General features: G+C 41.5%; 1 protein-coding gene across 2 annotated transcripts in view; it reads right to left on the bottom strand.

Moving 5' to 3' along the window:
• Positions 1 to 21840, bottom strand: part of KANSL3 (KAT8 regulatory NSL complex subunit 3) — a 99303-nt gene that overhangs the window by 62166 nt on the left and 15297 nt on the right. For both annotated transcript variants that reach the window (XM_089681712.1, XM_089681713.1), the window contains exons 3-11: positions 19646 to 19816; positions 19461 to 19551; positions 19129 to 19314; positions 18836 to 18967; positions 18637 to 18753; positions 16092 to 16193; positions 15731 to 15802; positions 12825 to 12899; positions 6988 to 7145 (exon numbers count right to left, since the gene is read on the bottom strand). In XM_089681712.1, the coding sequence (XP_089537838.1) occupies positions 6988 to 7145; positions 12825 to 12899; positions 15731 to 15802; positions 16092 to 16193; positions 18637 to 18753; positions 18836 to 18967; positions 19129 to 19314; positions 19461 to 19551; positions 19646 to 19816 (1104 nt within the window). The remainder of the gene's footprint in view (positions 1 to 6987; positions 7146 to 12824; positions 12900 to 15730; positions 15803 to 16091; positions 16194 to 18636; positions 18754 to 18835; positions 18968 to 19128; positions 19315 to 19460; positions 19552 to 19645; positions 19817 to 21840) is intronic.

The following is a 21840-nucleotide window of genomic DNA, read 5'->3' as shown; positions in this document are numbered from 1 at the left end:
GGACTCTGGGATCTGGAGGAAGAGTGAGGGATAATCCTGTGACAGAGCTAGAAATAAACACACGGGGAAGTAGAAAGACTTTACCTGTGCCTGCACAGAGCCAATTGGTGACGTTGTGGTTACATGTGAAAAAAATGTATTGTGTGATTGTAAAAAAACTGGCAGCAAGGCTCTCTGGATGAGCTGCTGCCAGTCACAATGTATATCACAGCCCAGAAGCTTATGTAATGTGTGTCATGTAGGGCAGCTAGCAGGAAGACAAAGGATCTAAATCATCCCTGCTAGATCTGCCCCACTCGATCACACAATTATGACACGGTGTGGAGAGGGGGAGACATAGTGGACGTGTGCACCTACATGCTATGCTGGAGCTGCCCCCATGATGATGCAAAGAGTCACTTAGGCTAGGTTCACACCTCACCTCATTTGAATGAGCTGCCATGCCCTGAGACATGCAGGAAAGAAGTCCCTGCACTATTTTTGAAATCGCAGCACGTGTGGGAACCCAGGCTCCCAGTACGAGTGCAATTTCTAGTGTTGGCGGCGTGCCATTAGGGGGTCCTGCATTTTTTCGGTGTGAGTGGTTGCGGATGCCTTAGGGTGGCTTGTAGAGAAAAGGGGCAGTGAACAGTGTCCACTGGCAGAGCATGCACAATGGAGGTGGCAACGGTTTGCAGCTCGTTGACAACAAGGATGAGTAACTGAACTGGGTTTACTGTCATGACCCCCCCCCTCCCCTCATTTGTGGTTACTGGCAGTGAAATCTAAACCACCCATACTGCACAGGAGGTGCATTGGTAGTCATGGCAGTGATATTTAACCACCCCCTCTCCTGTATTTGTACCTACGGCAGTGAAAGTTAATCATCCATTCCCCCTCACATTAGAGGTCATGAGGGGTTGAATTTCACTGCCTTCGACCACCAATTTGGGGGAGGGGATTGTTAACAGTACCGACACCAGTAGTGAGGGTTATTATGGCATCCACAGACATCAATTATTATTATACAGTATTTATATAGTGCCAAAGGGTTTGCTCAGCGCTGTACAATAGCAAGGGGGACAGAACATGAGACAAGACAGAAACAATACAATACACGAGGGGTTCTAGGGCCCTGCTCTTGCGAGCTTACAATCTAGAAGATCAATGCTAAGGATTACGATTATTGCCACTGACACCAATGCTGGGGTTATCAAACGCCAAGTTTTTCAGCGTGCATTGTGATATATTTCAACAAATGCTACAAGGCCAACATTTCTGGATGTTAATGTGCTCTATACCCCATTACTTTTGAATGGGTTTCCTAACTCGATGCAATGCACCTCAAGGCACAAAATGCACACTTGTCTACCTGCAGGGCTTTTTGTAGTATTAGTTGACTAAAATGCACAACAGTCCCAGTTGGCTATATTTTTGCCTGCTCCAATTAAGCTGTCGGAACTGAATATATTGACTTGCCAAGACCTGTGATGCATCTGCTGATTCATACTCGTGGTGCTGCATCAATCTGTTGCGACTACAGATTAGATTTTTTTAATGACACAAAATATTCAGCCATTTGCGATACATATTAGCACATTATGGGTTTATCTTGCAGGGAAAGGTTTTTTTTTTCCCCGTAAGTTTACTACTACTTTAAGATTTGTGTGTTTTTTGCACATAAATACATCTTTTTTTTTCCTTTTAAAGGAGTCATTTAACCAACAAGTCTCAGGGATACAAAGTGCGTACCTTGCAATGTGAGGCCTTTATTTCAAGTGTATATGATCGTTAGTTGATATTATCACAGGTTATGTGCAAGTTCTAATAGGGGGAACTTTAATTTAATCCTTTGTTTGTTTTATTCAATATCTTACAGTTTATGCCAACACTGATCAGCAGCTAAATTGGTGCTTTAAATTATTAAGTATTAGACTTTTTAAGTTTTGAACTACAAGAATTAAATACCAATCTTGCAACTGGATGAAGTGAAGATATTTAAGCATAAATTATAACAATACAATTGTACATAGACAAGATTTGTTTACATCCTTTAATCATTTTCCAAAGACGTTCTTCGGATACTGTTGAAATTTGATCACAATGAGTGGAGATAGACAGAACAAACAATTACTAACAGCCAAGCTTAAGAACACCCTACAAGAACTGGGAAAGGACATCAAAAATTAAAACCCTAGTTTAAAAAAAAAAAAAAAAACAACACAAGAAAAAAGGCGTGTGGGGTGCACCAACTGGGAAAAAAATGCTAGGACAGACATTCACTTTTCCAGAGTGAAAACTGCTCAGGAATCCTGAACCCTCACATAGTCACAAGACTAGAGGTGCGCCTGCCTCCTAAAGAATCAGGACCCGTCGAGCAACAGGATGAGGGTAAAACCACACAGGAGAGTGCACCAGAAGGGTGTTCTTCACAAGCCTCCAGAACAGTTAAAGCTGAACTTTAATCTGCTTATATTTTGACTTTTCTGGTTCCTTTCCCCCCCCCATCAACAAGCTAATGACATTTTTAAATAAAACTTGTTTACATTTGCATGCAGACCATCAAACGTAACACTCACATGTAATGATGATCCACCATAATTGAAAGAACTGAAATCTAATGAATGAAATGGACAAGCCAGGGACAGTAAGGCTGAGAGGAAAAAGCTAGATGGGGCACATCCTCCAGTCAGGAAATGAGGCGGGCTCTATCTGACTTTCTGCAGCTTCTAATGCACACTGTGAGAAGCTCATATTGTGCAGAGAAATTAGAGTAAGCAATTTCAGTACAGGAGAGAAGCCAGTACAACTGTGCATGACTGAAAGATAGGCTGGAGTTCACCTTTAAAGAAGAAGGGCCTAAACCTAGGTGAACAGATCCCATGGAATAAAGGCATTCCTTGTCATTACCGGAGGATGCCTACATCTAAAAGCTAGCTTGTTCAGCATGCAGGTAGCAGAGCTGATCACTGGGCCCTCCTCTAACATCTTCCACCTGCAGCGCAAGATCTGAAATGTACTTTAGTGCCTGGATCACTTCCCATTGTCCAGAAGTAACCAACTAAAAGGAACTGGTCTCCAGAAAATCACATTTAACAGAAACAGGGTAAACATAACTAGAATACAGGGTCTCCTCCAAGGCAGGGTGCAAACAACTCTCTTATCACAAGAGCTCATGTTCCTCCTAGAGGGTAGGCATAGGCAAGTACTTTGATGCACCGTTGTGATTTTAAGGATACTTTCCCAGGGAATGATCCTGCAATGTAGGAGGCACCACCTGTTCTGGAAATCCAGCCTTTAAGCAAAAAAAAAAAAAAAAAAAGAATTCTCCAAGGAAATGATCTTTCCAAAAGTAGGAAGAGAAGTTCTTACCAGCCCCAGAACTGGACGGTTGGTTCGTCCTGATCCTCAAAGGCAGACAAAGTAGACTGCTCAGGAACAAGATCAGTAACAGAAGAGAGGGAGGGAATCGGTAGTCCAAGAAGACCTAGGTTAAAAAAAAAAAAAAAAAAAAAAAAAAAGGGGCTTCTGGATACCTGACTCTTAAGCAACAATTGAAAAATGGGTAATTGCCAGACCAAGGAAGAATGGCATGAAGGCAACTATGCTGTATATCCTCTTTCCAGCTACCAACCAACCAATCCGGCACTAGCTGTCCACTATGACAAATGGTGTCTCTCAACAGTAGGTGATCATGAGTGTCCCACAATAGGGATGCTATGATAATACACTAGTGAAGGGAATTGGGGAAGACCCTGAAAAACCCTAGGTGTGCAGGGGCAAGACTGATAAATCAAAGCCCAGGTGGGACAGTGATCAGCAAGCACTGGTCCCAGCTGACAGGTCAGAGGGTCTTTCTGGAGAGGAACAGGGGTAGTGGAGTTAATCGATATTAGGCCCAACTGATGGTCTCATGTGTGCTAAGTAAAACAATACATTGTCCAAAGTTAATTACCCAAATGAAGCCTTGAAGCAACTCAATGGTCCTTAGTCCTATTCAGTTAGTTGCAGGGAAGACAGGTCCTTCAGAAGAAGGGTGTCTAGGCTTGTAACCTGAATCCTAAAGTAGGCAAGAAAGATGCAAGTACCTTTGTGAAGGTGCAAAGGGTGTTTGCCTCCTATTACGAAGTGCAGCAAGTGCTGATGAGGTGGGTAAATGGGAATATGCAGATAAACATCTTGGATATCTATTGCAAGGTAGATACTGCTAGGTTGTTTCAGAGAGGCAATAACCGACTTTTTGTTCCAAAATCCTTCATGGAATTTACAAAGGTATTTGTTTAGGGATTTTAAATACAGAAATTGCCCGGTTGGTGTTGTGGTACTTTACAAGTTTGAATAGAATTTTTTGAAACTGTACCCCAGAGGAAATTGGACATCAGTTACCTGGAACAAGAGATAGTTCAGGGTTGTTTGTAGATCTGAATGAGATGGTTGGTTTGAGAGGAGAAAACGACGAGGTAGAGCTTTTTAACCACCAATTAAACCTACAGGTCTGGGATGTATGTGACCCATAAAAAGGCAAATTATAACAGGCATTCCCTCACTCTTAGAAGTGAGGACACCGACTTCATTGTGAAGAGGGTTTTGGGAGTGGACATGTTAAGTTTTGTGTTCCAAATCATGCACCAAAAGAAATGACTGAATTTTTACTTCAAAAATGAAGCCTGAAGATAGTGATGATGCACTCTACTTTTTGAGGAAGTAGAAGCCCCTGTAAAATGGAGTTTTAGAATCTTCTGTTATGGAAGAAGTGCTTCTCCTTCTGTGACATCTCTTAGGAATTTGTCAAGTGCCTCACCAAATAGACGTCCTCCTTCAAAGAGCATACGTGTGAGGCAATGTAATCAGCTTCAGCTGAGCAGGCTTTTAGCCTGATAGAGATAAGTCACTCTGGAGGACTGTGTTTTAACATGTTTTAGGGTATCAACACAAATGCGTAAGGGTAACGCTTGCAAGTGCTCTGCCAAGTTTCAGTCCTGGAAAACAGGATCTTACTGGTTGTTCATTGCACTAAAGCCTGGTACACACTGAGTTTTTTTTTGCTCATCCCAGTAGGATTAACAAAAATCCTGAAGCAAGGAACCGTCCGACATTCGGCCAATGTGTAGAGAAGTCTGTCCAGCTTCTGACTGCTGTGTTCTGTCGAGAGGGGGGAGGCCCCCCTGTCAGAACACAATAGCTCAGCTGAGAGATTGCTGCACTAACATAACATAGTAAGTACAGAGACCTCCTTGAGAGCTCCTCCAAAGAATAGCAAAAAACCCCCCCATACCTTTTACCAGGCAGAACTATGCAATGTTAATACAGCAATCTATCTGCTAAGCTATCGTTTCCTGCCCCCCCCCACAAGAAAACACCAATCGGTGTCCCGATCTTCAGACGTTCTTCCAGCATGCCCGTTCTACAGAAGACGGATGTTTGCCTGGCTTCTGTTGGACAGGCTGCTGTGCAAATGGGCCGAATGTCAACCAGTTTCTGTTGATCCAGCCAATACCAGCCGATATTCTGTCCATGTGTACCAGGCTTAATCTAGTTGGCAGCAGTCTGGCAAACAGATATGGAATCAATAACCAGTTGCAGAGTTGGGTCTGGAAAGTTAAAAGAATCATTAACAATGGCTCAAAGTTTTTAGAGGTTTAAGACTGAGATGACAAGGTCTACTATGGGGACAGACCAGTTTTTAGTGAACTTCTTCCACTAGATAGAGCATGGCTTGAGTCTTGGAGGGTTGAAAGTCTTTCTGGGTTAACCCAATTATCATAATTTGCCTATTCTATTGGTTTATGAATCGGAATGGATCATATCCCTGAACTTATAAAGCACCCTGCAGCTACCTGCATGCGTTCCACCACATGCAGAAGTGAGCCCCAAGCAACTTTACAGGCTGTCTCCACAGCGTGGGGTTTTGGTATAGCTCCCAAGGTTTTACAGAGGTTGCACTGATAAGAAGGCACTGATTCTATTTTTGAATTAGTAGACAGCAAGCAGTTGATTGAAAGACAAAGAAAAATATTAAATTAGCGAGCAAATAATTTTTCTGTATAGGAGAAGAGGCTACATAAACCAACCGTGGCCACTGCAGCTAAAGGGGGTGTGGTTGGAGCAGGGGGGGGTTGTAAAACACACAAATTGCAAATGTAAATGAACCCTTATTGTTCTGAGTCCCCTATAAGGCTGCTTTCACACGGACATGCTAGTTTACCTGCACCACGGGTGCAGCGCACTGCATCTGCAATTTTCCTGGGTTAGCTGCACTTTGCCATAGACTTCTATTATATCCTGCAGGTGTGGTGCACTTTCTGAAAGCACACGGAAACTCCTGCATTCAGGAGTTTTGGTGGGCTTTCATAAAGTGCATCAAACCCGCAGGATATAATAGAAGTCTATGGCTAAGCACAGCAAACCCATAGGATAGCTGCAGGTATACTGCACTGCACCTGTGGTGTGGGTAAACCGCAGCACATCAATTTGAAAACAGCCCTATACTATTAAGCCCAGTGTATTGCTTCACACTGACCTGAAGATCTTTTTCCTGCTGATGGCACCCCTCTGGAGACCGCTAGCCAGGATAAGGGGTGGAGTACAGTTGGCATCACTCCGCATTGGACAGGAGACAGACGTATACAGCTCTTGCTCCCTACTACAGCTCCAATTTTACAAGTAGTCATTTTGCATTGCACTCTGTTTGATGGTCTGGGGATGGTGGGTCAGCAAGCCCACACCATGATCTATCAGTCACCTGGCCACAATCTATTGGTTGCTGACCCCTGCTCTAATCCCAAAATGAAGAAAAAAATAATAAACTCCAGTCATTCGTATGCTGCAAAGAAGTCACTATTGTCCTTCAGAGATTTTTAGCAAGAGCACTGCCATACAGTAATTGGAAAAATACGTGTCCAGCAAACATTTTCCCTTAGATGGAATACTAGCATTGAAAATAACTGTATAGCAAACATGGAAATAGCTCAGCAAAGACAATGTATTACAAGCCGCCTTGGTTCTTACCGAAGATTATCATCAGCTCCTCCAACAATAACAAGACTGTTATCAGCTCTAAGTTTCTCTCGAAAATCTTCCATTGCCTCTGGATGACATTGAAGCGAATTCTGACCAATTACAAAAAGTACTGGGGTCTTCATATCAATGAGAGAATCATCAACATCCTAAGGAAACAAACATTTAAATTTATAGCCAGCTTGAATTTTGCCAAAAAACACTCTGCTTACTGACAGCCATAGTAATAAAATATAAAGAATCCTTCGCCTGAAAATTTGAAAAAAAAATACTGTAAATTTATTATACATTATATAAAATACTACAGCAGCAACAACTCCTCAGTCTCAATGGTTGGGGTCCAGGAGGCTGGGACCCTCAGGACTCCCGGGCCCCCTATATGTGTTTGGGTTGTCCCCAGTGATGGTGGCCCTGGTGGCAGAGGAGATCTCTGCATCACACATTGTTGAATGAAAAAACGTAGCAAATCTGTGAACAGAGGACCATGTTGCCGCCTTACAAATCTTCAAACCAGATGCTTTATGCTGGAAAGCCCAAGAAAACTTTGCAGACCTAGTGAAGTGGTTCCTAACAGGAAAAGGAGTAACCTTATCCAATACTCTCATGCAAAGCATGCTGAGGGGCAACCGCTGGATAGCAGTAGCTGAGCTTGAGAGCGTAAGGCCCTTCCAAGGAGAGAAAGAACTGGGCCTAGGAAATGTTTAGGATCAATCCCAAGTATTGTGACTGTAAGCTGGATCTAGCACAGACTTCTAAGGATTGAGGAACCACCCAAAATTTGTCAGAGTCTACACAGTCCAAGGCACGTTGGCACTCAAAGCATGGATGGAACAATCCTTCAAATAGCAGGTCATCCAGTTAATCCACAATGTAGACACCCTGAAAGCAAAGAAGAACCAGAACAGGGACCAAAACCTTTGTGAAGACCTAAGGAGCAGTGGATAGGCCAAATGGCAAAGGCTACAAAATGAAAAAACGACAGTGTCCCACTGCAAAAGGTAAAAAAAAAAAAAATGTTGGTGTGAGGGGAGAATGGGAATGTGCGAATAAGTTTCTTTGATGTCTACTGATACCAGCAGACACCTGTTGAAGGGATGCAATGACTGGCATGGCTAATTTTATACAAATCTTTCGGAAGGCCTTCCAGCACTTCAGGTCCAGGATAGGACGAATGTTGCCCCTGGTATTCGGAACTAGGTTGAAGTAAAGCGCTGAGCAAACTGTTGGCGCTATATAAATCCTGTATAATAAGTAAAAACCCTGAAATTTCTCCTCTGCAGACACAGGAACGGTTACCAAAGATGTGAGCAATTGCTAAAGAGCAGCATGCAGATCCTCCAGCCTCTAGGGAGAAGGTGCCAGTTTTGAATGTATAAAAACCAGCAAAAGATACAAATAGCAATGCGCAGGACCAGAGAGTCCAACTTGTTAGAAGCAATAAGATCTGTCAATGTGAGGAAGATGAGGAAGAGGAAGAAGAGGAGGAGGAATAAGAAAAAGGAAGAAAGAAGGAAGGAGGAGTCATAACCAAGCCCTAATCTACTATTTACAAATGTATTTTCTCTGAAGCCAATAAACTCTTAAGTGTGTGTAGGTCTTGGTGGGAGTCAGTGGTCATTGATCTAGATACAGAGGACGTCTGGCATGCACCCTTTACCAGGCTCTTCTCAGCTTGTGACCAACTAATACACTAAAAATGTTTATACAGATATATATATATCTCCCATTAAGTTTAGAAGGTAACTAAGGCCCCACAAAAGCTACATGCACGCTACTTACCCTGTTATTCTTTCATGCCAGGAAACTCATCATTCTATTTTGGAAGAAAACTGCAGCTTCAACAGTAGAGGCCTGGAAGGCCTTGGTAAATAAGACCTTTATATAAAGCCACATATTTGAATAGGGGAGCATTTCACATATTTGATATGGTTTGGGGAGGGTGGGTAGCCTCTCCCCTCACGATCTCAGATTACTGGAGCATTCTCAAATAGCTGCTGGTCCCTGGGGTCCCTCGACTTGATCCTTTGCTTTATGAGATTCTGTTTATTTGCAAAGTAGCACCGATTATCTATATTACATGGTGTTAATAACAGGTTGTGGATTGTTCTTTAAAAAAATACCTCTGTAACTGTATTATGGGGAGGTTTCTTTATCCTTAACCATTTATTTATGTGGGTTCTAGTGGTGACATTCACAAGCACTGTTCTTTATTGTTTGATTTTTTTTTTTGTAAGGCTACTTGTCGCCATCTAGTGACTAATTGCAGTCCTGTCCTGTTTGTATGCTAGGATTATTGAAAAAACAATAGAGAATTAAAAAAACAAACAAAAAAATGCAAAAGGTAAAATCTTATTTTACACACACACACACACACACACACACACACACACACACACACAAAGAAAATAGTTGTAACAGAAACGACCCAGACTGCGCTTGAGTACTTCCGTTAGAATACTGCTTCCCCGTCCAAACACAGACAACAGACACCACAGCAGACCATACAAGACTGGAGGACACCAGTCTGTCTGAACATGCAACTCTTTATTTTAAACACAAAACTGGATTTTTATACAATACACACTGAGACTGATCAAGTGAGCTATATATAGAAATATATATATATTTCTATATATAGAAATAGACTTAACACTCTAAATAGTAAGTTAATTAGGTTAGCTAGCTGGGTGACCTAAACAAAAGGTGAATGGGAATTCACACCTAGACAATGGTTTGATGAATTAGGATCTCACTATAGAGCAGATGGTCTGACTCCTACATTGGAGTAGAGGAGAGGCCACCTTGATCAGCTCTTTCAATTCACATGTCTAGTTCAGAATCAACAGCCAGGAATAGTCTTCATATGGCTGATAAATATTACTGTCCCATCTGAAGTAATTCCAACCGCATTCTCAGCGTCCATTAATCACCCTGTGCCCCTAAAAGACACAGGGTGATTTGCACATAAGAGAGATATGGGGAGCTGAGATAGGGGTCTCCCAACCTCTGCATAGTAAGCTGGGTTCCATGAACCCCCCACCCAAAGTGACCCCCGTCACAATAGTAGCTTAACAAAGACTTGTGAAGAGGAATAATATTCAAGGGGCTAGAGACCTAAAGACCCTACAGAGAAAAAGTGTTGGTCTCTGAAAAAACTACTATAACTAATGCAGTGCTTGTGATTGGTTCACATAACACATTTACTAAAGATGCACAGACTCATGGCTCAACAATGGAATCACAAAAGATTTTTGGGCTGACAGCTGAAACTGGAACAAAAATTTAAGCTGTTGCCCATTTCAACTATGTTCCATGTGTAGTTTAACCACTTGCCTACTGTGCACTTTTCCCCCCCTTGTGCCCAGGTCAATTTTCAGCTTTCAGTGCTGTCGCAATTTGAATGACAATTGCGTGGTCATGCAACATTATACCCATATGATATTTGTATCATTTTTTCACACACAGAGCTTTATTTTGGTGGTATTTAATCGCCACTGGGTGTTTTATTTTTTGCACTATAAACAGAAAAAGTTTTTCTTTGTTTCTATTATAAAATTTTACAAACAGGTAATTTTTCTCCTTCACTGCTGTGCAATGATGAGGCTGCACTGATGAGGTGGCACTGATGAGGCAGCACTGGTGGGCATTGCTGATGCTGCACTGATATGAAACAATGATGGGAACGGATAGGCGACACTGACTGACAGCACTGACTGGCGGTACTGCTGGGCACTAATCATCAGTGCCCTGATGATCGGTACACATGTCCTCTGTGTCATTTGCTGGTTATCGGGAGTACTTTCTTCATGCTGTCCCAGCATGAGGAAAGAGCTACCGATAACCAGCAACTGTATCTACTTGGTGATCTGCTGTGTCATTGGACATAGCTGATCATGTGGTAAAATGCCGCTGTGATTGGCCTTTTACCTGATCATGTGATCATCTGTGTCCGTAGGACATAGCAATCACAGAGAGCGCCGGGTGCGCACCACTGGGGGCGCGCGGGAGGCCGCCATATGACACCCTCCCAGAACTGGACAACCGCGCTGTAGCCATCATTCGGCTATAGCATGGTTGGCAAGTGGTTAATAATGGCATGAAAGATGTCACATAGTAGGTGAATTACCTTTAAAGCAAAACTAAACCTATCATTTACAGCCAGGGAAGCTGTCATTTTAGACTCCGTTTGATCCGCAGTTTTCATGGGTGTTGCGGATGTGATTAGTTAGGACACCACCTTAATGGCTTGTTTTGCTGACAAGAAACTAAGACAGTTATCTTTCACAGCATGCCCTGAATATAACTGCTTTGGGAGACAGTTATATATATGAATTGTGTTCCTCCCATATTTTTTCAGATTTAAAGCTTAACATTAATCAGCTAAATAAAAACTAAAATAAATAAATACATACACTGTATATGGGAGCCGTTTTACCTGCCAAAGGATTTGAATTTCTGCCCATCCAGTTCGGAGCTTTGCACAGTTCTGCCACACAAACTGGATAAACAGCACTCTCTCTCCAATGCCTCAAAAAAGGGCTGAATGCCAGGAAAAAGCCAGGGAGACCAATGAGTTGATAGCCTATGGATAAACTCTTGGTGGTGCAGCCCTCCTCAGACTGTGAAATCATCAAAAACTGGAAAGGAAGCACACAGGTGGCACAAACACCTAGTGCATTATCCAACATTTATTACAAATGAAAAAGACAAAAAACATAGTCACAAAATGAAATACATGCACAAGTGCATGAGGTGGTGGTTCTTATGCACTTGACAGACACACACACGCACGCACGCACGCGCGCGCGCGATGCCTCAGCAGGCCGACCGCACCACAACTTGGACACTCTGCCATCATTGTGGCGTTATAGGCTTTTGCATGAACTTCATTTTGTAAGTTTTTTTGTCTTTTTCATTTTTAATAAACCTTGGACAATGTGCTAGGTGTTTGTGCCACCTGTATGCTTCCTCTCCAGTTCTGCCACACAGAACAGACCTGTCCAGCAAGGTAGGAAACTTGTCTTTACTCTGCTACAGTCCAAACACAATACAAGTCTTGCTCCTCCCCCATACTGTGATTGAATAGTAAATGTAGAAGCAGCAGACTGATAAGCTCTTCTCCCTGTCACCCTACTCTCTACTCCTATTAGCATGCTTCTTGCACTGCAGCACAACTAATTGGCTACTTCATCAGTCTGAGCTCTGCTGTACAAGGGACTGCAAGAGGCAAATATCAGATATAATTAAAATATTAAAATATGCTCACTTTAAAAAAAAATAAATAAATAAAAATACACATACTTTTGCAGGATAAAAATATGCATTTATTTTTTTTTTCACAGCCACCTACAAAGCATTGCACCTGCAATCTGTGCACTGTGGATGCAATGCCAGGCTCCTGCATACTCTTCTTCCAGCTCTCTCTCTTTTCCTCTGTAAAGACTTTCATTTAGAAAACTGGAGGAAGTGGCAATGGTCTATGAGTGAGCCGATTACTGTACTTGTATTCCATTGAGAACTATAAGTTCGTCTGCTGCAGTGGTAAACAGGACTTGAATGACGCAGCTGTGCAGGCAGGGCACTTATTTTAAAATAAAGTTGCTGCAGGATGGAGGGTGAGTGGAGATCCTTAGCAACATGTTACATCCTAAATATGGCTGTACTGTGTTGCCAAAGGTAGAGTTAGCCTTTAAGGTACTTACACTGCTTGCATTTAAGAAAATAAAGTGTATATTAATGAATACAGAGCTGCATCAATTTCTGTCTTCCTAGAAATTCTGCTTGGAGTTTCCCCTTATTATACGTCTTTTTTGGTAGTAGGTACTCACCCCTCTAGGTCCATCCATAGTCAGCAAAGGGAATCCCAGGCACACCACAGCTGTCACATATTCCATCAAAGACACCTAAGCAAACGAGACATAAATGTTAGTTTTTTCTACTTATCAAATTATTGTCATTGTCTGAAATTGCTATTTTGTATCCAGAATACAAAAGGTGCAGCAATGTACAGCAGGTAGTCTTCAATTCTTTGTTTGAAACATTTGGCATTTTTTTTTTTGGCCTGCTAGATTTCTCGGTCAATGGGAAAGAAGGTGAGATTAATCTTACCCTTTTCCTGTTCCAAGAAGAAAAGAAAATTTCTTAATGTCTCCATAAAAAAGTATAAAACATTAATTTGGTTGCAGTGTTGCATGGCAGAGTAGTTTTCAAAGTGTCAGCGCTGTAGTGAAAGGAGTGAAACATGCTGGTATTGAGGTTGCTTTTTTTACAGTAAGGCATGTTGCCAAATATACTGGCAAATTAGCTTTTGGATTTGCTTACAGTTAACAGAGGAACCATGGGCAAAAAAGGGTTTTAATGTAACATGACTGGAGAGATCTCCTGTATTGGTGGCCATCATCAAGGCCAGTTCAAACCGCACTCTGTTCCGGTGCATTTTTGATGCGTTTTACCGTGTTCCAGTACAGTTCTGTGCAGAAAAAATGCTGCAAATTCTACTCGTTTTCTGCCCTGGAAACGGACTGCGCTGGTGTGAACTAGGGCCACTGGAATTCATGGAAAACACTGTGCATGCATTTTTGATACAGAAAACAAAAAAAACACACTGGACTGCATCTGGTGTGAACCAGCTCTCAATTGGACAAAATAAATGAGTGAAAATACTTCCTAGTGTGAACAGACTGCTAACAGAAGCCTTTGTTTGCATTCTGTGACTGGTTACAGCGGTCACGTGGTATATTGGCTCTGTACCTATCTTTTACTGTGATCCGCTGTATCACATCACAATATGATCACAGGATTGTGCATGTGCAGGTTCACAGTATCCTAAGGACATACCAGTATGTTCTCACAAAACAAGATGAACGGCCCAGCCATACATATACAGTGGCCAGTCCACAAGAGGTTAAAATCTTTTCTGGTTCTTCTGGTGCACATTTTCCTATCTAGAAAGCTTGCCAGTAATAGTAGGTGCTGTTACAGGATAACACCACAAAGCCACTGTTCTGCAAACAGCAGCAGAGTTGTCCGTCTGCCATTGGATTATCAATAAGGTCCGCAGGAGGCATGCACGAATTAGAAAAGCAGCACAATGGCTAAATGAAGGAGTACAAATGGCAAATGGCAGTTTGACAATGCTAATTGTAAAGCAGAGGTTTAAAGCGGAACTATATTCACCTTCTATTCAGCGGCATGTACTACAGGGGCTCCCCGCCAGCTGCTGTCATATTCATCTGGATAGGTTTCCAGGTACTAATCTTCAGCCATTTTCACTGACCAGGCTGAGATGACACCACTCCTGTGCATGCACAGGAATTCATTCATCTTGGCAGTGTGCAGCTCAGTGTACAGGGAATACAGGCAGGTTATGGATTTGTAATGCCAGAGACGTAGCAAGGTTGATTTACTGAAAGAGAAATCTGGTGCAGCTCTGCAATGTAACCAATCAGCTTCCAGCAAGATGAGGTTAGAAACTGATTGGATACCATGCACAGCTGCACCAGATTTTGCGCTCTCCAGTTTTTGTAAATCAACTCCAGTATGTCTTTTCTGCATTAAAATCCTGCCAGTTTGCCATTTTTTTTTAATCACTTTAAAGTGGCTGTAAAGGCTGAAGGTTTTTTTTACCTCCATGCATTCTATGCATGAAGGTAAAAAAACCTGTGTGCAGCAGTGCCCCCAGCCCCCGCAATACTTACTTAAGTCTCATCGCGATCCAGCGATGAGAATAACAGCCTCACCTGTTCCGAGTCCCTGCCTCCTCATTGGCTGAGACAGCAAGCGGGAGCCATTGGCTTCCACTGCTCTCAATCACAGCCAGTCGGCCAATGAGGAAAGAGGGAGGTGGGGCCAAGCCACAGCTCCATGTGTGAAAGGACACACGGAGCAACAGGTGCCCCCATAGCAAGCTTCTTGCTGTAAGGGCACCCGACAAGACAGGAGGAGCCAGGAGAGCCTGCGGGGAACCCGAGAAGAGGAGGATCCAGGCTGCTCTGTGCAAAACCACTGCACACAGTAAGTATAGACATGTTTGTTATTTTACAAAAAAAAAAAAAAAAAAAAAAAAAATGAACCTTTAGAATTACTTTACTGTTGGCAGTCTGCAAGATGCTTTGCAACAGATACACAAAAAAAAATTATTTGTTTAGTGAAAATTTAAATTAGTGAAGCACATGTCAAACATAATGAAAACTATGGCTCTGTCTGACATCTCCATTCTTGAGTAAGTGCTAGCCCAACCAAAATTTACCAGGAAATATGTAAAGCGAGAGTCTACCTTACTGGATATCATTTACATGAATTGTTTATGTAGTTTACACCTGCCTGTATCCGGTCCAATAAAAACCAGACGGATGGGGATCTGTTCCCCATCTGTCTAGCGGATCAAATCTGATTACAGTCGGATGTAAACGTACAGGTGGTCCTTTTACATCCAACCCCCCATAGAGAACAGCGAGCTGTGTCCAGGTCCGCTCGGCACAAGCGGAGCAGACATGGACCTGTCATTTGCCTGCATAGTGAGGATCACTGGACAGGTCCCCCGCTGAGCAGGCGAATAAGCTTTGTGGAGTCCGCTCGTGTGAAAGGACCCTAAAAAAAAAACCCACAATGCTGCTGCCATAAACATTTCAAATTGAAATATGCCTATACAGGTTACAGATAAAATATTTAATATTTAAATTACATTTTTAAATAGAGACATCGTAAAACCATCACTCAGGTAGTCAATACTCACATGACACGCAATTAATGCTCCTGTATTCCATCCAAGCAAAATGACAGGCTTGTGAGGGAAATGATTGTGAATCTATAAGCAGAAAAACAGAAGTTTTATTTGATCATACTTCAGTTCTGAGGTACCAAGGTTACACCATGAATAAACATGGCTATATGCAGGGAACACATGTCAGTGTACAGCAACATAATTAGGTAATAAGTTATACCTTACAAAAATTATGCAAGACTTACTGTAACTGAGAAAAATGTAAGGAAAATGTTTGTTACAAAACAGCCGGTCCATTGTGCTTCATGTACAACATTATGTGTGACAAGGACCCCTAATTCTGATAATATCCATTTCCCAAAACTTTACATACCTCAACTACTTTGCTTCGCAATCCACCAATCATGTTTTCTAGGCACTGTAAGGAAGTCACCCCACTACCATTGTTAGCCAGCTGAGAACCAACAGGAATGACCTTGAAGAGACATAAAAATAATCTTTATGCTGCATAACAGTAAAATGGTTTCAAAAAAGGATTTCCTATTTTTTTTTTATACAAATGTTTTCCCACAGAAATATCACCACAGGTTCAAAGCTGAATTTTGGTACAGTAGCTCTATATTCTCTAAAGCTGAACTTCAGGAATGATCCTTATTGCATGGGTTCAGATAGCAAATGTAATTATGCATATATCATACTTGAATGGCTGCTGGGAAAACTGAAAATAAATGTAGTAGTCAGTGCTTTTACAGTGATGGCCACAATCTTCCAGGTCTTAATTCGAGCAGCTTCCCCTCTGCACACTGACCATTGGGGGTCACTTGCTTGGTACTGCTACCATTTATAGAATGCCTCATAATTTTCTCAATGAATACAACGTGATTGCTGATTGGACGAGTTGAAGGTCTTGACACCACCGCTCCTCCTCTCAACTTTATCCAAGAGAAAACCTTGAATTATTAAAACAAAAATTAATCGCAGCAGTGCCAAGTTAGTGACCCCCATGTGATCAGTGTGCCAAAGGGAATCGCTCACACAGAACCCCAGCAGGACCTGAAAGCTGGGGCTATCACTGTAGTAGCACTGACTACTACAGTGACTGTCAGCTTCCCCAGCATACTTACATTGTGTCAAGCTGAACCAATGTAAGAATGCAATAAAGACCATTTCCCAAATTAAGCTTTAATTAATAATTAAATGTGTTTTTTTAAATTCAACTATTGTATTATACTTCCGTCTGGCATGACTTGAGCCTCTTGCAGTCCCTTATATAGCAGCACTGACAGCCAATCAGGTGTGTTGTATGCAAATGTACTGAAAAAGAACATGCTGATAGGAGGACCAAGCATAAAGGATGACCTCATCACTGTGCTGCTACCCGTTCACTGTCCAGTAAGTAGACAGTGGGAGGAGAGAGGATACCAATTCCTCAAATGCTACAAAGAAAGTAGTATCCTTTACACCTGACCGAGCTGTCTGCCAGGGCTGTATAAATCTCTGGACTAGATGAACAGAATTACAAATCAGCTTGCAGGTAAAACAGCTCCCTGTGTATTTAATGGTTTACCAGGAGTTCTGCCTTCATTAATAAATCAGGAATTTTTAAAATGTTTTTTTCAACTGATGTTATGCTCACATATATTTTGGCCAGCCAGAACCTAAAAAGGTAAAAGATGTCAAATGTAAGGGAATCTCAGGGGCAATTCCAGGCCTTGGACTTTGCCTTTCGAAAAACCTTATTTCTGAGCACTAATACAAAAGTAAAAAGGTTTTCTTCTGGAATGTTACATTTGCCTTATATTATCTAGTTTTTGGCCAACGGATAAAGGATTGTGGCTTTTTGTTGGCATACTTTTAAAAGAGCAAATATTAGAAATTTCTTGCTTATAAGTTTAACATATATGCAGGCAGGATATTGGCAACAATACAATTGTATCTGAAGAAGGAAAGGATACTGCAATGTTACTACCGTAGGTAGATCTGCTATGCCATACATATTAAAGTTGTCTTTTTAAGCAGAGATGGTAGCTGGTAAATTTGTATTGTATAAACATTTATGTATTATATTTGTTTTTCTACCAAATAAAAAATGATGGCTATGTGTTACTTTTAACCATTCCTAATTTAATTGCTTGTGCATATGTTAAATTGGTTAATAGAGTACACTCCTTATCTTACTTTTTTATCTAAGGGAGAGGTGGGAGATTTTTTTTTAAATTAGTGACTCAATTGTATACAACGCTCTGTATTTTAGGTTAGTCATTTGTAAGACCATTCTTTACACATATTTGTAAATTTTTTAAAAACCAAAAAAATATTTAAACAAGCTGGAACCTAATTGTTCGGAGGAGACAAATCAAAATTAAAACATATGAAGAGTTAAGACACAATGTGGAACACAATTATCTATTCTTGATTTCCTTAAAAGGGCATATTAACAAAAAAAAAATACATTATAGCATATCGCAAATGCATTCTTAAAAAGGAAAACAACATCTTGATAAAAAACCAAAATGTTCTTTAGCAAGGAACATACATTCCATATTAATAATCATGCTACCAAAATTATTGTGTGCTGTAAACTGCTTCCAACATTGTTCCTGTGTCTTCTTGCTGGGGGCTGCCATTTTGCTGAAGCCCAGAACCCCAAAGCAGTAGCAAATCTTTAAGCGGTCAGCAGATCATCCTCTACATTTTCATCACAGTGCAGAAAGAAAAAAAAAAAAAAAAAAGAGAAACTGAGCACGTGCAGAGAGGAGTGAGACCGTGTATTCCTGGATTTCAAACTGTATAGGCACTTATTTTTAATGTTTTACAAAGCTATACCTGCAAAAAGGGCCAGTCTGAACTGATCTAGCAGGGCTTAATTTTCTAACTAAAGTTCAACTTTAAGTAATAATCCGTGCACCAAAACAAACCTTAGCTAAACAGGAGAGCTGGGATTGCCAAAACCGATGTCTTCGCGAAGTTGGAAATATTGAATTTGTTGGCCCTGATGGAGCAATGAGGATGAGAGGGGAACCTGGGAGTTTACTCTGGAGAAAAAAAAGATTTAGTAAAAAAGATTTGCAAATCAAAATAAGAAAAAAAGCAAAAACACGATGTGGATATATTTACAGGCTTGTTATGTGATAGTACTCCAACTGCTGGATCCCATGGTCTCTTCAGTAGTAGAGATAATGCTTCTGCACTGGCTCCTCCTGCTCTGACAGTTGTGGCTAGCAGCATGCGATCAATAAGAGCTGGTACCTGTAGAGAGTCACGAGACATTATCTCCTTTTTACACACACTGGATATATGTCCGGCCACAAGCAACATGATCACAAGCACAACCAAATCTTCCGATACCACATAATTTGGACAGATATATTATTTACATACATTGTTACTCATGCCAAATGAAGCAGTACCTTGCCTTTCAATGTTTGCAGAGCATCCAGATATGCAGCAAGCAGTGGTAGGCTGAGTGTTTCTACCAGTATGCTATGTAGCCACTGCACTAGTTTGGTATCCCATCCTGCTGAGGCTAGAGCTTGACGTACTCGACGGGCACACTTGTCCACAGCAATTCTTCTTAGCACTGGCTCATTGATTGCCTAAAGGGACAATAAGCAAAGAATTTTCATTATACAAATTTAGGACATTTAACTGTGGATTTAACAGCTAATATCTAGCCTGGTCAAGCGCTGTACTAGTTCACTTAAAGAAAAAAAAAAAAAAAAAAAAAAAGAACAGTACTTACACCATCATTAGCAAGTCGAGCAAGGCGGTCAGCTTGTAAAGCTTTCAGGACCTTGTTAAAAAGCTTATTCTGGGAGGTACTCCAACCAGTCCTAATAACAATTGATAATAAAACCACATTAAAAAGGGCTTAAGGGTTAAACTGAAATTTGAAAATTTTGCTTTGACACAACAGCAAATAATAACCTATTAAGGTGATCTTCCCAGTCATCAGGTGGCAGAGGAGCTTCAGTGTCTGTTCGCACAAAGATCACATGACGTTCACACTCATTCATAACAGTTCGAGCCTTCTGGTTATCATATAATGGCATGGAAATGGGAGTGACAGTCTCAACATCAATGGGAACATCTGCCTCACTGCAAAGTGGTAGAAATAACAAGAATACAATTCAGGCCGACACAATGACAACTATTACCATCAGTAGTTTGGTATATTGTCTTTTGCACATTTATTTACAGTGGCAAGAAAAGTATGTGATCCCCTTGGATTTACTGGTTTTCTGCAGTAATTTATCATAAAATGTGATCTGATCCTCTCCCAAGTCTCACAATAGAGAAACACAATGTGCTTCAAGTGGTTCTAAAGGCTCCATTTTTTTTTTCTACCTTCATGCATTCTATGCATGAAGGTAAAAAACCTTCTCTGTGAGGCATCCCCCCCAGCCCCCCTAATACTCACCTAAGCCCCCTCTCAATCCAAAGATGTGTACTGGAGTCTCAGCTATCCCAGGACTCCCTCTCCTCATTGGCTGAGACAGAAGCGAGAACCATTGGCTCCCAATGCTATCAATCACAGCCAGTGAGCAAATGAGAAGAGAGAGGGAACGGGGCCAAGCTTCAGCTCCATGTGTGAATGGACACACGGAGCAGCGGGTGTCCCCATAGAAAGCTGCTTGCTGTGGAGGCACCTGACAGGAGGGAGGGGCCAGCAGCGCCAGAGGGGGACCTGAGAAGAAGATGATCCAGGCTGCTCTGTGCAAAACCACTGCACACAGCAGGTAAGTATAGACGTGTTTGTTATTTAAATATGTAAAAAAAAAAAAAAAATTAAGCCTATAGAATCACTTTAAGCTGATAACACAAAAACAATTTTAATTTCTTGTGTCTTTATTGAACACACCCATTACACATGGATGGCTGGAGGAAAAAGTAAATGAATCCTTGGAGTAATAGCTGGTTGGACAACCTTTGGCAGCAGTGACTTCAAGAAAGCGCTTTCGGTAGCTCTGGATCAGAACTGTACAACATTCTGAAGGAATTTGCGACCATTCCTCTTTATAAAACTGTTTCAGCTCAGCCATGTTTGTAGGATGTCTGGCGTGAATAGCTCTCAAAGTCATTTCACAGCATCTCTGGTATTAAGATCCAGGCTCCGACTTCGCCACTCCAAAAGGCGCATTTCCTTTTTCCAAAAGCCCAGTTCTGTGGTGAATTTACTTCGATGCTTGGGGTCACTGTCCTGCTGCATCCCCCAACTTCTACTAACCTTCAGTGGACAGACAGCCACCCTGACATGCTGTGGGATATTTTAGTAAACTTGGGAATTTGTTTTTCCCCTTGATGATGGCAAATGATCCAGACCTGAGGTAGAAAAGCAAACCCAAATCATAATGTTCCCTCCATCAAGCTTCACCATTAGGATGATGTTTTGATGATGGTAAACTGCTGCTTCTTATGAACAGCAATCCTAAAATGTTTGCTTGTCTTCTATCACAGTAGCTCTAAACCACATCTCCAAACTAATTTCATTAATTGGACTCCAGGTGTGCAAACTACTGACTCTAGTTCGCTTTTGTTGAATATATGGGTTCACTTACTTTTTCCTCCAGCACTGTGAATGTTTAATGGGTGTGTTCATTAAAGACACATTAAATTAGAATTGTTTGTGTTTTATCAGCTTAAAGTGTTACTAATCCCAGGACCCTGCATTCATAATATATCTGGTCTCCCACAGTACACAGAAAATCGGAAAGCAATTACTTTAGTAAATATAAACTGCTAAATACCTTTTCTCATCAGCAGTTACAGCAGTCTTGCGACTTCTATCAGTGTCCAGTCGAGCACGTTAAAGCTTGTAGGAGGCCCTGTGCTGATCACATGCACTCTCCCAAGAAAAAATAAAAACCTCTCTAGCAATACATACCAAACTGAGCCTGTGCAGAGTGACTCCACACAATATGTCTTAACAGGAGATCAGAGAGGGATACTGGAAGAAGGGGAGGATCAAATAGCCTTTTTACACAATGCAGAGGATTAACCCCTTAGGTTCCACAGTGAGTATAACAAGCATGCTTTACTGCATATACAGACTGATTTTACGGTTGTGGCTTTATTAACACTTGAAGCACATTGTGTTTGTCTATTGCTGTGACTTGGTTGAG

The sequence above is a fragment of the Staurois parvus genome, unplaced genomic scaffold (genome assembly GCF_062004578.1).
Source record: "Staurois parvus isolate SC_StPar_1 unplaced genomic scaffold, SC_StPar_1.0 ptg000276l, whole genome shotgun sequence".
In the NCBI taxonomy this organism is placed as follows: Eukaryota; Metazoa; Chordata; class Amphibia; order Anura; family Ranidae; genus Staurois; species Staurois parvus.
This window is presented reverse-complemented; position numbering and strand designations above follow the sequence as displayed.